This window comes from Triticum urartu, chromosome 3A, assembly GCF_056163025.1.
Source record: "Triticum urartu cultivar PI428250 chromosome 3A, HENAU_Tu73, whole genome shotgun sequence".
Taxonomy (NCBI): domain Eukaryota; kingdom Viridiplantae; phylum Streptophyta; class Magnoliopsida; order Poales; family Poaceae; genus Triticum; species Triticum urartu.
Window position 1 is genome coordinate 466,332,746 of NC_141875.1, and position 14,147 is coordinate 466,346,892.

A 14,147-nucleotide genomic window follows, 5' to 3' on the forward strand; every position below is an offset into this window, starting at 1 on the left:
CAGATGTATTTATAGGTTCAACAACGACGACAACGCCTCCAGGGCGCCGCCCTTTAGGGGCATGTGCACGAAGATTATTCGACTCTCATTGACAAGGTCAAACCGACTACAGTATGGGTGTCACGACCATAGTGATCACTCGGTGATCTAGAGTCCTTGACGTAATTTTTTTTTATCATATTTGATTTGAGGTGTTTTAAACTCCTTATGAAATTTATAATAAATTTGGATTTTTTTCAGTAAAAAAGTTGTAGCTGTGCTCGTTGATTCCACAGGTGATTGTATCATGTTTGTATCGGTACACCACTAGTATGCTAGTCCTCACGGGTCAATTTCACTGACGGCTCGCTCGCCGGTGTCCCCAGAAAAAGGGGCAAAAGAAAGAAGAAAGACCCACGCGTCCACCACCACCCTCTGTGCGTGTCCCGGACCAGACTCCGCCTAACTTTATGGCGAGGATGGCTACCAAACAGCATCACGCGCTGCTCATACAAACGCCCGCCCGCCCGCCCGCCCCTGCCCCCCTGCTGGCTGCCGCGAAAGAAAACCAAACCGTAGAGAAACACTCGCGCGATCGCCGGAAATGCCCTGCCGCCGCCGCCACCGCCGCCGCTGCTAGTGCAACTTGCTCCTCCTGACCCCTGTTGCTGTTGGGTTTTATGCCCGCTTCGCTTCCCCAATTGTTTACTGCCAGCGAATCTTCTCCCTCCTCGCCCGCTCACCCGCTCCCGCCTCTGCGCTCGCCGACAGGCCTTTTTGCCGACATGGCGGGTTCGTGGGCGGTCGGCACTTGACGGCGGCGTCGGTCCGGGTTCTGCCGCCGAGGCTCCGGGAGATGGGGCGGCGCCAAGGAGGGAACGGGTGGGGCGTCTGCGCCGCCCTCGCCCTCGCCTCGCTGGTCTCCGCTGTCGTCATCCTTGGAGGTGGAGGTATGTGGAGTGGAGTTACCGGCGTGCTTCTCTCGGGTGGTTTCGCGGTTTCCTGCTGTCGTTTTAGTCCGACCAGCATCATGCGTGTCTGAATGCCGCCTTGCTCGTGAGAATTTTCGTGGGTTTAGCTGCCAAACCCCGAGCCTCGGCGTTAGTTTATTATGGCCAATCAAACTGGCTGTGTAGATTCCGCGTGGCAACTCCAGCCACCGTTGTCGGGCACTTTGATTGCTGGAATTGGATGGCAGATTGATGTTTAGAGAGCGTTGTTTGTGATCTTCAGTTGCCCCAAATCTTAAGCAGAGTACTATACGAGAGACACAAGATTTGTTTACATATTATAAAGTGGGATCGTCCACTTTTAACTTCTAATCAGTACCTAGATTAGTGTCGAGCACTACCAGATATATGATGGATGAAAGGTCACCAGCGTGCCTAATTACTTTTCGAATTATATTTTATTAGCACTTTATTGTGATTCTGTATCAGCAACGCACTGGCCAGATATATGTATGTAATCCTGACCAAATAAATATAATGATTATATGCGTGCTTAATTATTTGACTAATTATATTTTCTTTTAGAACCTTGTTTTCACTAATTAAGATTTCGTCTTACTTCCAAACGTAACCACGTTCCTTTTTGTTCTGTAATGACGACTGCAGTTATGGCTTTCTATTCTATGGCAGTAAATAATTGAATGTCATATTTACTTTGTTTCTGAAGGTCATCAGCAATCTCATGCACCTGCCTTTGGTCGTAAAGTTCTTCTATCCATAACAAGTGGCCATCCACAAATCAACCTGGATAATATACTTCACCCGTCACAACTACAAGTTCCAACATTGCAAAGCTTAGGTGTGTAACTAAACATGCCTATGGGCCAATGATTTCAAAATTTTGTTGTTATATATCTGCTGTATGATTGTAGTTTAAATTCAATTAACAATTATGTTCTAGGGCTAACTGTAAAATTATCAGCACCAACTAGTACTAGTACAGATGTTAACAAACAGTATGATCATTACGCACCGAGCCCAACAATAAAACATGAAGGTACCTTTTGTAACTCCGACTTATTATATGTTTTCCTTCAATGCCATGTCAAGATTTTTTTTTAAACACATGATTTTTTAATGGAAATGGTTTACACTCTTTGGCTTCCTCAGATGAAGCTGTGTCAGCGTCCAAACAGGCACTGCTGCCTAGAATGCAACCTAGTCTTTCACCGGATCATTTTTATCAGTCACCAGAAATATCTTCATCTATACAGAGTCCAGGTGAATTGCTGTTCAGTATGATGCTGAACTCTACCTGTATCTGTGTAACTGTGAAATCCAGTTTCGAATAACGAAAACTTCATTGCTTTATTCAAAGGCCAACCTTCCCCTCCTTCACAAATGGTTTCTCCAGCTACTCAAACAGGCAATCATCATCTTCAAGAACAAATGCCTGCAGCTTCGCCATCTCTTCCAGTTGAACCACATGCGTCTCATCCTAAAATTGCTGTGAACACTCCAGCTGCCGCACATTTTTTAACACAGCCACCCTGGTGTAAGAACTATCTGGATCTGCTTTACGTCCTCAATGTCATTACCATTTGGTCAATTATTTGTTTCTCAATTTTCATATAATTTTACCTTGACCAGCATCTCAACAGCCTCCATCTTCACCTTCCACTGGCAGTCAATCAACACAGCCAGCTCCTTTACCCCATAGATATGGCCATTGTAAGATTGTTGGATCTGATGTTATATCATGTTATTTGTTTTAGTTAATATACACTGTGTTGTTACTTTATTAGCTTAATAAAATGGTGTCAACTTCTCATATTTACCTAACCCAGAATCTGTTGCGACCTGTGATTCGTATGGCAAGCAGCTCCTTCGTCATTCCATACTCCTCCAACAGGCCAGGACACACTTAGAGTACCAGTTGCTTCACCTCCAGGAGAACCACCCAGCAAAAAAAAGCCACCACAGGAAGGTATAGTTTTTATTGATGTCTAGTCATATAGCTGGTCCATACGTTTCAAAGTTTTCAGTTTTTTCTCACCCAGATTTTGGTTTATATAACCTTTTATGTATGTGTCAGTAGTACCACCGACGCCCATCGCTCCTGCATCCAGTCAGGACAAGGATGGCATATCATTTGCTAGACCTCCAAATAACTTGCCAAGTCACAGCAGCTCACCGCCAAAAGGTTCAGTCTACCTGATTCAGTGCAGATTTTTTTCATAGCATTTCTAAAGGAGCTATTTGCTTCGGAATAGGCACAAGGGAGACTAATCATTTAACTCCTGCCGCTCCACCTTCGATACACCGGGCCATTCAAACTCCCCCACAAGAGAGGCAACGTCCCCATTCAAATGGTACTGAACTCAATCATGTCATTCTGTAGATTTATCCTCTTCATTTATGCACTCCAAATATATGATGGGCAATATCTGCTGTTTGTCCATCATTAATCACTTGTGCCGTTGACGGGACTAGGTGCGCTAAGGAGCGGAGATCACATTTTTTGTTCTTATACATCACTGTGCAGGACCAGCTGCTTCTCCAACAACAACAATCCATCCTGCCAACCATGGGAAGGCCAATGGCGTTCCAGTTGCATCACCTTTAAAAGGCAGACATCACCATTCCATAGCTGTAAATAATACACATGGGATCCATGGGGCTCCAACTGTGGCACCGTCAAAGGGAAGGCATCACCGTTCCTTGCCTGTCAATAGGACATCTGTAGAAGGTATCCCATCAAGGCACCAACCATACCTACTAGGCCACAACCATAATGAACTTATTGCCGATAGTGAAATTTATGAATTTATATTGTGCAGGACCTGTCCATTCTCCCCAAATTTCTCCCAGCATCCATAGGAGAAGACATGGCATTCCAGTTGCTGCACCACCAAAGGAACCTTCCAGCCATGTACCACCTGCAAATCATAAACACCACAAAGGTATCCACAATCCCACTAGCGAAAAGATAATTAGAAATAAGTACATTCATCTCAGTAAGTGATGTTTGGTGCAGGTTCCTTTCCTGTCATAAGCCCTGCTCCACATAGAACTGGTAATGCTTCTGCAACAAGCCATGGACATTCAGGTTTAGATCATAGTCCTGCTCCAGCACCACTAGTCTTGTCTCCATCCAGTGGAAAAGATGGAAATCCAGTGTATGCTCCGCATCACCCTCATCAATATCATTCACCTTCATATTCTCCAGGTTAGTTGTGATAATTGTAGGAAAAGAAGTGGTAATTCACAATTGTCCAACTTAATCTCATATATAGACAACAGAGTAAAGGCCAAATGGGCTAATATACGTATGTATTGCAATTTGCTCTTATTCTTTACATTATCTCATCCCTTCTAGCTCTTCAAAATGGAATGAACACAGGTTCAAACAATGTAGCTACAGGATGCTACCGAGTGATATAGAATGCTATAGGAAGCCTACACGAGATTGTCGCCCCGGGCCGCGGTCTGGCGTGCCCGGGGTTTGTCTGCACCCTACAACCACACCTTTCCGAGGGCACTAATATATTGAGTTAGGTTGGGTTCAACCGTGCATGCTGACTGACATCCTTGAGAACTGATTATGCTAATGCATTGATAAGTACACATACGTTTCATCAGTAATGCCAGAATTGTGAAATGGCCATATTTGCAGACTAAATATTACTCCCTCCGACCCATAATAAGTGTCGCAGTTTTGAACTAAGGTTGAACTAACCTTAGTTCAAAACTGCGACACTTATTTTGGATCGGAGGGAGTATGATTTAAAGTAAATATTTTGTCCACAATATTGGTTGAGACTCATCCAAGCATGCGGAGTATATCCTAGCTCTACTACGGGCATTTGGCTATATGCAAGTATTTATCACGAGGTCCTCAATTTCGATCCTGCATTAAATACGTTGAAAGTGTCTTCTTTCTCTATTCATGCTGAATCCAATAGGGCCAGAAGCAATCTAGGTTTACATGGCTTTAATATGAACTAGCCGGAATTTTCCCATGCAATTGCGTGTCAAGATCCTTTTTTTTCTTTCTATATGACTTCTTTTAGCAACCAAGCAGGTGTTCTGCCATTCATATAATAGGGGAAAAGAGTTGCAAATATTTACAAGAAAAGAAAAAAAGACTAGTTACAAACTTCATATAAAATATATACTAACTGTATTTGTGATACAACTATAAATAACTACGCATATCTGATTGATATGTAATGCTGGACCCACTATAACCGACGACGTGGATCTTTCTCTTTTTCATCTGATTAATGTAGTAACTTCTAGGCCTCCAAAGTGAATGTGTTGTTTTCTGGTTGATGAATGGTAACCTAATTATAATTGACTTATATTTATGTACAATTGTACATCCAGAACCTGCTCCACCACCTGACAATTCTGCAGTTAGAAAGCCCAGGGCTTTGGTACCAGCACCAAGTCATTCCTTGTCGCCTCCACCTCCAAATTCATGTATGATACATATACTTTATTGCCGTCTGAAATTTATCAATTCAAATATTCTGTATATTCAATTTAACCGGGCTGCTACATTTTAAGTACTAATCGCTCAGCTGTGGTTCACTCATCCTTTTTTTTTGCTAGACTGCACGGCGTTAAATTGTAAAGATCCTATGACCAATAGTCCTCCAGGAACAACATGCCTCTGTGTGTTGCCAATAAAAGTTGAGCTTCGATTAGGTATAGCACTGTACATGTTCTTTGCATTGGTCTCAGAACTTGCACAAGAAATTGCATCTGGAGTGTTCATGAACCAAAGTCAAGTTCATGTTATGGGAGCAAATGCTGCAACTGAAGACCCTGAGAAGACAATTGTCCTCATTGATCTTGTGCCACTGGGAGCAAGATTTGACAATACAACAACACTTACAGTATTTGAAAGGTTTTGGCACAAACAGGTCATCATAAATCCTACGGATTTTGGAAACTATGATGTGTTATATGTTCAATACCCAGGTGAGAGTTCTTTATAACTACTTTTGTGTTATTCATCTTAATACTGTTTTCCTTATGTTAACATCTTCCTACCTATCATGTCGGTTTTTTAATCTTTGATTTGACTTGATTCTGCAGTTGCTTTGTTTATTATTCAGGTCTCTAGTCATCTATCACTCTGTTTCTCTCTGGAAAAATGGTCATGGTAATACTTTGTTTCATTTACTCATTCAGGTCTTCCTTCGTCACCACCATCAGCTCCTGGAAATCTGAACAACAGTCTTAGCAATGGAAATGATCAAAGGTTACACCCACTTGCTGCTGATATAGGAAACCACAGAGAAACAAAAAGCAGAGGCATAATTGTGATTATTGTCCTGTCAAGTGTCTTTGCTTTAATTTTATGTGCTGGAGCTGCATTGGTGATTTATTTCAAGCTTAGAAACCACCATCATTTAACCGAAGCATCACTTACGCCAGAAAAGCCTGCAGGTAGCAAAGCCATTTTTCCTAAGGATTCCTGTTTCTGTTATTCCACTTAATACAAATATAATGTTTTTAGCTTTCAGAAGTTGGGAATTCTTGTTTTATGTTACCTATCACTGGAAAGCAACTGTTTATGAAAGATTTTATTTCATGCTTTACTGGTCAAAGCACTTAGAACAGCTTTGAGCAAAATCTGAAGGGGCTAAAGCTACAAAATTAACGTTAAACGCTGTTTTGCTTACTGTTCTTTTCTTTTTCGTCAATGCTTGCATTGGAAATGCAGATTCTGCAGTAGCCGGGAGTAGGCTAGAAAGCAGACCTATCTCGGCATCACCGTCATTCAGCTCAAGTATAGTGGCATATAAAGGATCAGCAAAAATATTTAGTTTGGTTGAAATGGACAGAGCTACACAGAGATTTGATGAGTCCAGGATAATCGGTGAGGGTGGTTTTGGCCGTGTTTATGAAGGTATTCTTGAGGATGGAGAACGGGTTGCTGTCAAAGTTCTTAAGAGAGATGACCAGCAAGGAACCCGGGAATTCTTGGCTGAGGTTGAGATGCTTAGCCGATTGCATCACAGGAACTTGGTTAAATTGATAGGTATATGCTCGGAGGAGCATATGCGATGTTTGGTATATGAGCTTGTTCCGAATGGAAGTCTGGAATCTCACCTTCATGGTAAGACTTTGTTCCTTCTGTCACTAGACCTTCAGTTTATCAGAATTCCTTTACTGTTTTCATGAGAATTTCAGTTTTACCGCTTCACTTAGCCTATTTCTTTGTTAGACGGAGACGTATTAGATTAGCGAAGCACTTTAGTGACAATAAAATTTAGAAGTATTTTTTGTAGTATTATACAGCTGTTATAATAGAGTGCACATATGAACACTGATATGCTAAGACATGAAATACCCGCACATATGAACACTGTTATGTCGCAAAACCCATCTTTTCAAACTCTTGGTACTTCTGACGGGTTACAAGCTGGTCATCCCTCTTAGGGCTTAGGCCCATGATAAGTCTGTCAATTAGGTAACCTGTATAACATGGATGTGCAAACTTATAAACAGATTATTTTATGATTCCACACAGGATCAGATAAGGACACTGCTCTGCTTGATTGGGATGCCAGGCTTAAAATTGCACTTGGGGCGGCACGAGGTCTTGCTTATTTGCATGAAGATTCAAGTCCTCGTGTTATACACCGTGACTTCAAGTCAAGTAACATTTTGCTGGAACATGACTTCACCCCCAAGGTTTCAGACTTTGGACTAGCAAGAACTGCTATAGGCGAGGGGAACGAGCATATCTCAACTCGGGTTATGGGAACTTTTGGGTAAGTTGGATCTCTCAACTCTTTCATAATATCCTCGACGTATCTTAAACTTATGGCGGGTTCTTGATAGGTATGTTGCTCCCGAATATGCGATGACCGGGCATCTTCTAGTGAAGAGCGATGTCTACAGCTACGGTGTCGTCCTCCTCGAGCTTCTTACGGGCAGGAAACCTGTAGATATGTCAAGGCCTCCAGGGCAAGAAAACTTGGTGACGTGGGCCTGTCCTTTTCTGACAAACAGAGATGGTTTGGAAACACTCATCGATGCATCACTTGGAAGTAGCATCCCGTTAGACAGCATCGCAAAAGTAGCAGCAATTGCTTCCATGTGTGTTCAGCCAGAGGTGGACCAGCGGCCGTTTATGGGGGAAGTTGTTCAGGCCTTAAAGTTGGTATGCAAAGAAGGCAGTGAGTTCAACGAGTCAAGAAGTTTTAGCCAAGATTTGCACATCCAAGACGCGGAGATTATAAGTAGGGCAAGTCTGGATATGGATGCAGGCCCAGTGCTGTCTACCGAGCAGTTCACTGCATCGGCGCGTTACGATACGCTGGATGCCTCTGGTTCTTTTCGGCGGTATTCAAGTTCAGGTCCTCTGAAGGTCGGCAGAACTGAACGGAACAGGGAGCGAGGTTTATCAACAGGTAGCTCAAGTGAACACTGTGGTCTACAACGATTTAGGATGGATTCAGAGTAGTCAACGTGCGGGCTCATTTTGATGACCTGCGCAACGAGGAAGTACCATTGGCTTATTTTCTGCGAGCGGGCCGGACTTCATATTTACTGTGAATATTTCAGAAATGGAAACGATGCCATAAACGGTGTACCGGATGAGGAGCGACCCAGTGGTGGATGGCAATGTAGGCCTGGCATACATAATAGTTGTGCGGGCTTTCTGTAGCCTTTTCCCTAACGAACTGCACCCGGGGAGCTTCACAATAGAACAAGAGAACTCCGTTTGCTGGTTCTTCAACTGCAAGTCCTTGTGCGGGCTGCAGAAGAAGTGCAGCGGAGGATTGCACTTCAAAGGAAATTTCCCCTTTCCTCTGGGGAGAGTGCGTGTGGGTGGTTGAGCTTGTCGAGACCATGGTAGAACACACGTGAAAGGTAGTGGCGAAATAAATATAAGATGTAGGATATGACTCTTCTCTTTATTATTCAGTCCTCTTATTCAGTTCTTAGGAGAAGATATGTATGTGTTCAATTTTGTATCTCTGCCCCTTAATATATATAGGTGGCTTGATAAGTGTAGCTGAGTAGGAGTTTAGCTCTCCTTTTCTTGGAAAGTGGAGAATAGACTGTAGGGGTTCAAATCCTAACACTCATTCTTGGACCGCTACTCGTAGTATGTTCCAGCTCTGGTAAAACTTGCAAAACCCTATTACGGGAAAATGGAGAAAGGATACTTGCATACTATGCCTTTGTTGCATGAATTGCATCGTAAAAAATCTTGCGTTGAGAAACTTCAGTAAAATTCGAACAAGGGAAGAAGTGTACAACCTTGTCTTTTGGCCATGAAGTTTCTCCCCCCTGCATTCTGCACTTTTCTAAAAGCCTGTTCGGAGTCCCTCCGCTCCACAACTCTGTTCCTAGAGCAGGCGGGGTCGACCCGAATACTATTAACTCCATGGAGTTGGCAGTGCGGAGCGGAGCGAGCTGCAATTAAAATTTGTGGAGCGGGGAAAGAGGTGCTCTGCAGGTCCGAGGATTTCATGGACTACCGAACTGTCTCTAAGTCTTCTTATTCCAATTGCTTGGACTGATCTCCCAGTGTGACCGTAGGAAATGATTTAGTGAATAGATGTACTAGATTATCACAAGACTTGGTCGCCCCCTCAGTCGTCAAGAGGAGCCCGCCTCCGACGACGACTGGGAAGAGGCGGCCGAGTGGTCGGACAAGGAGGCTCCGACGGCTTCAGACCACTGAGGATGAGCAAGAGCAGCTCATGGCCGGGCTCTGTGCGTCCCTCTTAGATGGGTTGGCCCAGGTGCCACCGTCGCCACTGCAAAACCACGGTGTTCAGGTTGGTTTAATTAAGTTTTTAGTTTAGTTTAGATTAATTTTGAATAGTTTGGATGTAATATACATCAAACTAGTTTAATTCCGTTAAATTTAAATCCAATATATCAAACTATTATAAATTTCATCAAATTTGCAAGTTTGAAATGTTTAAACTGAGATAGCCTTAACGTGTCAAGGGACATTTAAGGGCGCCCATTTAAGCATCCACGGTGGAGATGCCCTAACACTAGCACGAGAATGAACTGAAGAACTATCGTAAAAAAGCAAGTTAATTCTGGCACCGCTCACAGCATGTCAAGAGAGACCAACAAACTTAATTGTTGAAACTGCATTTCAGGTTACATGAGGTCAAAATATTTTCGTACGACATGGTCCAGAAGGTACAAATCAAAAACCAATCACACCCATCCGATGACACAACACCTTTCTGGAACAAACCACACTGAAAGAATAGTGGGGAGTGGCAGTATTCGTCTAGTAGATGCAGTCGCCTACATGATCACTTCGAAACTGTAGGGCTCCAGCATCAAATCATTTTACATGACGAAGAAAATCGGCAACTGTTGGAGAAGACCAACAAAAATAAAGACTGCACTGAAGAAGCATGGAATGCAAAAGACAGACAAGAATCAAGCCAATAAAGCAAGGGGAGAGGAGATGGACACCAAGGCAAGGACTAAAGCACCTACAGTGTACATTTCTGCGTGTTTGTTAGGTCGCTGGAGCTTCCTTTTCTTCGGATACAGCCACAGCTGCTGACAGCCAGTCTGACGCTGGAGCTTCGAGTTCAGGCTCGACATGGCCGTGCACATTCAGAGGAGTGACAGATATCTGTAGGTTGTAGAAGGGGGAAACGATTAGGCACCTGGAGAACACAGCACACACACACACACACACACACACACAGAGAGAGAGAGAGAGAGAGAGCTCACAAATCCATTTTCCAAAGCTCTCACATCGATATCGTCATCCAAATCTTTGTGCAGCTTCTCAATGAACTGCATTTTTTTATGAAGCCAGGTAAGAAAAGGATGCGCAGAAAGCTTTGACTGTGTTTAAATGTGCTTACTAACATGCTTGATTCAAGGGTATTCTAGATGAATTTTGGAGGATTCTCATCCTTAGGAAATTTTCCCTTATTCCTTAGGTTCATTTGTACTAGATTTCATAGAAAAATATCCATCCACTCTAACCTCATCCTTACGAAATTTTATCTTTTTCCTGTGCACAGCCAAACAACCATATAATTCACTATGTTATAACATTATTCCTATATTTCTCCTATCCTTGCGTTTTACAAATCCTGTGAATCAAAGAGGCCCTCAGAAGTCAGGAGTACACTTTCACTTCTACAAAAATAAACACTAGAATGACCTTAGGCTATTTACAATCTCCATATGACCATAAGTACCTAGTTTGGTTGCTTAAAAGTTCATTTTTGTTTTGTGCCTGGCCAAAGGAGTGGAGCTATGTGTTTTGATTGTGCTATACAAGAGCTCTCGAAAATACATTTACCTCGGCACGGAAAGATTTCTTCACTACTTCTCGAGCTTGTTGCTTCCCTGCAGCTGCAACAGACTCGACCTCAACTGTCTTCCGCTGAGTACTACCTCTGCGTGCAGCTCCCTGAAGATAAAAGGATAAACCAATTTTATATTGCACTAATGATGACATGATAAACTTCTTTGTAGTAAAAGATTTGCTTCATACTGCTGCAGAAGCATCCTTCCCAAGCTGTGCAAGCTGAATACCAAGGCTTTGATGCATGCCCATGAAGTGAGCAGCAGGTTGAGGCCTACTTGTCGACACAGCTTGCCAGCTTTGAGCAGGACTGTATATGCTTTGCTTGGTCAACTTGAAACCCTGGCATCAGGAGCAGGAGAGAGAGAGAGAGAGAGAGAGAGAGAGAGAGAGAGTTAATTATGTGTTAAAAAGGAACCAAAACTACCAATGTGCTGAAGATTTTTGCCTGTCACAGTTGTGAAAAATAATACAAATTTAAACAGAAGATTCCAAAATGACCTGACTTCCCCATTATCAACATATAAACAAATACCATTGTTCCTCCAATTTAGTAAGGTTGATTTGTTGTACATCTAATTGCAGCATTGTCATTAATTCTTAAATAGAAATCAGGTGTCCCTTTTGTCAAAAAAAAATCATTAATATTATAGGATGGAGCCAAAGTAAAGCTAACTTATGAGTTATGACCATGCTACTCCTGGTGAGGTCCAAAGCAAAATACCAGATCAAGAGACAAATAGATACACATCGCAGTACTATGATAGATAAGTCATCAGCAGAAGAGAGTTAACCACTGGAGACACGACACGGGTTTTTATCTAAAAAGATAAGGTTCAGGTGTCAAAACAGGGCAACTTCTGTGTAATACATTTTTTCTATCATTGGATTGTCAGTGAGGTGTGCATCACGTGCTTCAAATGGACAGACACTTCGAAAACGTAGTTCACTGACAACATACATTCTACATTATAAATTGCAGAAACTTGTTGATTTACACTTTAGACTAGCCTCTAATAAACGTAATTGGTATATGATGCTCTGAAGTTGAGGATATAATAAGTTATATACTTATATGTACTGCTCTGGGTCACAAACAATAGCAATAGCATGGTCCAGTATGCTTCTCACTAAAAGACAAAGTGGACAACAAGTAGAAGGATTCATGTACTTCTACAGCTATGATGCTATTTTTGGCTCTAAATGGAGTTTGAGTACAAAGTTTTATTCACAAAATAACCTTATTTGCAGCTGGCGAGCTTGGAACCCCAACATTCAGCAGGCACCCTTTGAGGAAAGTTCCCTTCTCAATATCTGCCAAGGCAGCATGTATCAGTGGCAAACACAGCCCAGCTGCATCCTTGAAGTCATCGTCTTTGGTTTCATCCTTCTTCCTAGTTGCATATATGCACCACTTGTTATTAGCTTGTGTTACCGAGTGAATAAACCATACCAGGAATGATATAATAGATTTGGGACACAGTTTTAATGTGACTAATCGCATACCCACCAATTCAATGAGATTGCAATTGAAGGTACCCCACACATTAAGGCCTCTCTTGCAGCAGCAATGGCAGAAGAGTGGAACCTACACAGATTTGTAATCAATTATATAACTAAACTGAAACAGACTATAAATGGGCCACTTGTGAAACAAGAGCATACATCTCATAGCCGCAGTTTGGCCCAGTATTGATACCGCTGATCACCTGCAAACCAAATGGAATCATCCTCTCAACGACAAAGCATAATAAATCCACCTTTTCCCCTAAGCATAGTTAACAAGCACAATACCAAAGCAGGTGCCGACCAAGAAAATAGCCTCCCAGATAATGCCAATGAGATACAATCCACCGGCGTCCCTACATTAAGAGTCGTCGCAATTAGCATAGAGGAAACTCACAGTACCCAATGGATGAGGAATGGTATGATACAAATGGCGCACAAATGGAGGAAGAACCCTCACCTGATATCTCAAAAGCCTTCGCCCCTGTAAAATGGACGGATGTCGCAGACACAGTCTGCCGGATGGTAATGGAGTGACCACAGACAGGCTTGTCCCTTCAAATTAAGAAAATGTTGTGATTAAATTGCTCTAAGAACCACAGGGATGATGATTAATGATGGATTAGGGAGTTACAGTAGTTCACGAAAAAAATCCAGCCAAAACGATGAATCTCAAGAGAAAAATGTAACGTGGAATCAGGAGGTTGGGCGTTCGGATTGGGGGACATACGATTCAGGGGCGCACACGTGGACGTCGCATCGGCCGCCCTTGACGAGGGCGTCGACGAGCGCCGCGAGACCCGGCGACTGGATCCCGCCGGCGCAGGTCAGAAGTACGACAGGCTTAGCCGGCGCGTCATCGGCCGCCGTCTCCGCTGTCGGGGCCTCGGCCTCGGCCGCGGTGGAGCCGGCGTCCTCGGGCGAAGGCGGGCGGCGGGCGGCGAGGACGGACTGCAGATTGGACACGAGCCCCGAGGGGAGGGGATTGGGCCTCCGGGACTCGTCGCCTGAGCTCGCGGCCATCGGTTTCGCCGGAGAGATGGACGGGCGTTGGGAGAGAGAGGGGGAGGGGGAGGGGGGTACGGAGGAAGGGAGGAAGAGGCAAATGTTCCAGGCGAAGCGGAGGAGGAAAATGGAGTGGAATGGGGTGGGCGCGCATAGTTTATGGATTTATCCGGACCGGGCCCGCTTTACGTGTCGAGCGAGCGTCTTTTTGACCCGCACAGATTTGAGGGAAAGGTCAAGTATACTGCTCAAGCAAAAGTGTGCCAAAATTGCTTTGTCAATTGTCATCGTTCGTTAGTTAATCTCACACTTCGTCCCTTTTCTCGGGTTACCTACTCCACGATCTTCAATTGTAAACTTCCGACTATTTTTTT

The 14,147-nt window shown here is 43.5% G+C and overlaps 2 protein-coding genes across 11 annotated transcripts; one reads left to right on the forward strand and one right to left on the reverse strand.

The window, feature by feature from the left end:
- Positions 1–496: 496 nt before the first annotated feature.
- On the forward strand, positions 497–8,964 carry LOC125530664 (receptor-like serine/threonine-protein kinase ALE2). 10 transcript variants are annotated; one of them, XM_087547376.1, is made up of 19 exons: positions 506–649; positions 751–929; positions 1,657–1,788; positions 1,891–1,986; positions 2,100–2,210; positions 2,308–2,484; positions 2,580–2,660; positions 2,812–2,916; positions 3,025–3,132; positions 3,203–3,301; positions 3,475–3,678; positions 3,770–3,892; positions 3,967–4,158; positions 5,319–5,414; positions 5,547–5,918; positions 6,132–6,389; positions 6,667–7,062; positions 7,477–7,720; positions 7,791–8,964. In XM_087547376.1, the coding sequence occupies exons 2-19, from the start codon at positions 836–838 to the stop codon at positions 8,413–8,415; spliced, it is 3,513 nt and encodes a 1,170-aa protein (XP_087403502.1). In that variant the 5' UTR covers positions 506–649; positions 751–835; the 3' UTR covers positions 8,416–8,964. The 10 variants fall into 10 exon arrangements, with proteins under 10 accessions (XP_048551009.2, XP_048551012.2, XP_048551011.2 ...); XM_048695052.2 differs by having other exon boundaries at positions 497–929; XM_048695055.2 differs by having other exon boundaries at positions 497–929; positions 2,344–2,484.
- A 1,071-nt stretch (positions 8,965–10,035) lies between these two features.
- On the reverse strand, positions 10,036–13,893 carry LOC125544411 (Survival protein SurE-like phosphatase/nucleotidase). The gene is made up of 10 exons (XM_048708101.2): positions 13,499–13,893; positions 13,229–13,323; positions 13,057–13,124; positions 12,928–12,971; positions 12,773–12,850; positions 12,503–12,656; positions 11,452–11,604; positions 11,257–11,367; positions 10,674–10,739; positions 10,036–10,572 (listed from the first exon to the last, which is right to left on the reverse strand). The coding sequence occupies exons 1-10, from the start codon at positions 13,789–13,791 to the stop codon at positions 10,453–10,455; spliced, it is 1,182 nt and encodes a 393-aa protein (XP_048564058.1). The 5' UTR covers positions 13,792–13,893; the 3' UTR covers positions 10,036–10,452.
- Between the last annotated feature and the right edge of the window lie 254 nt (positions 13,894–14,147).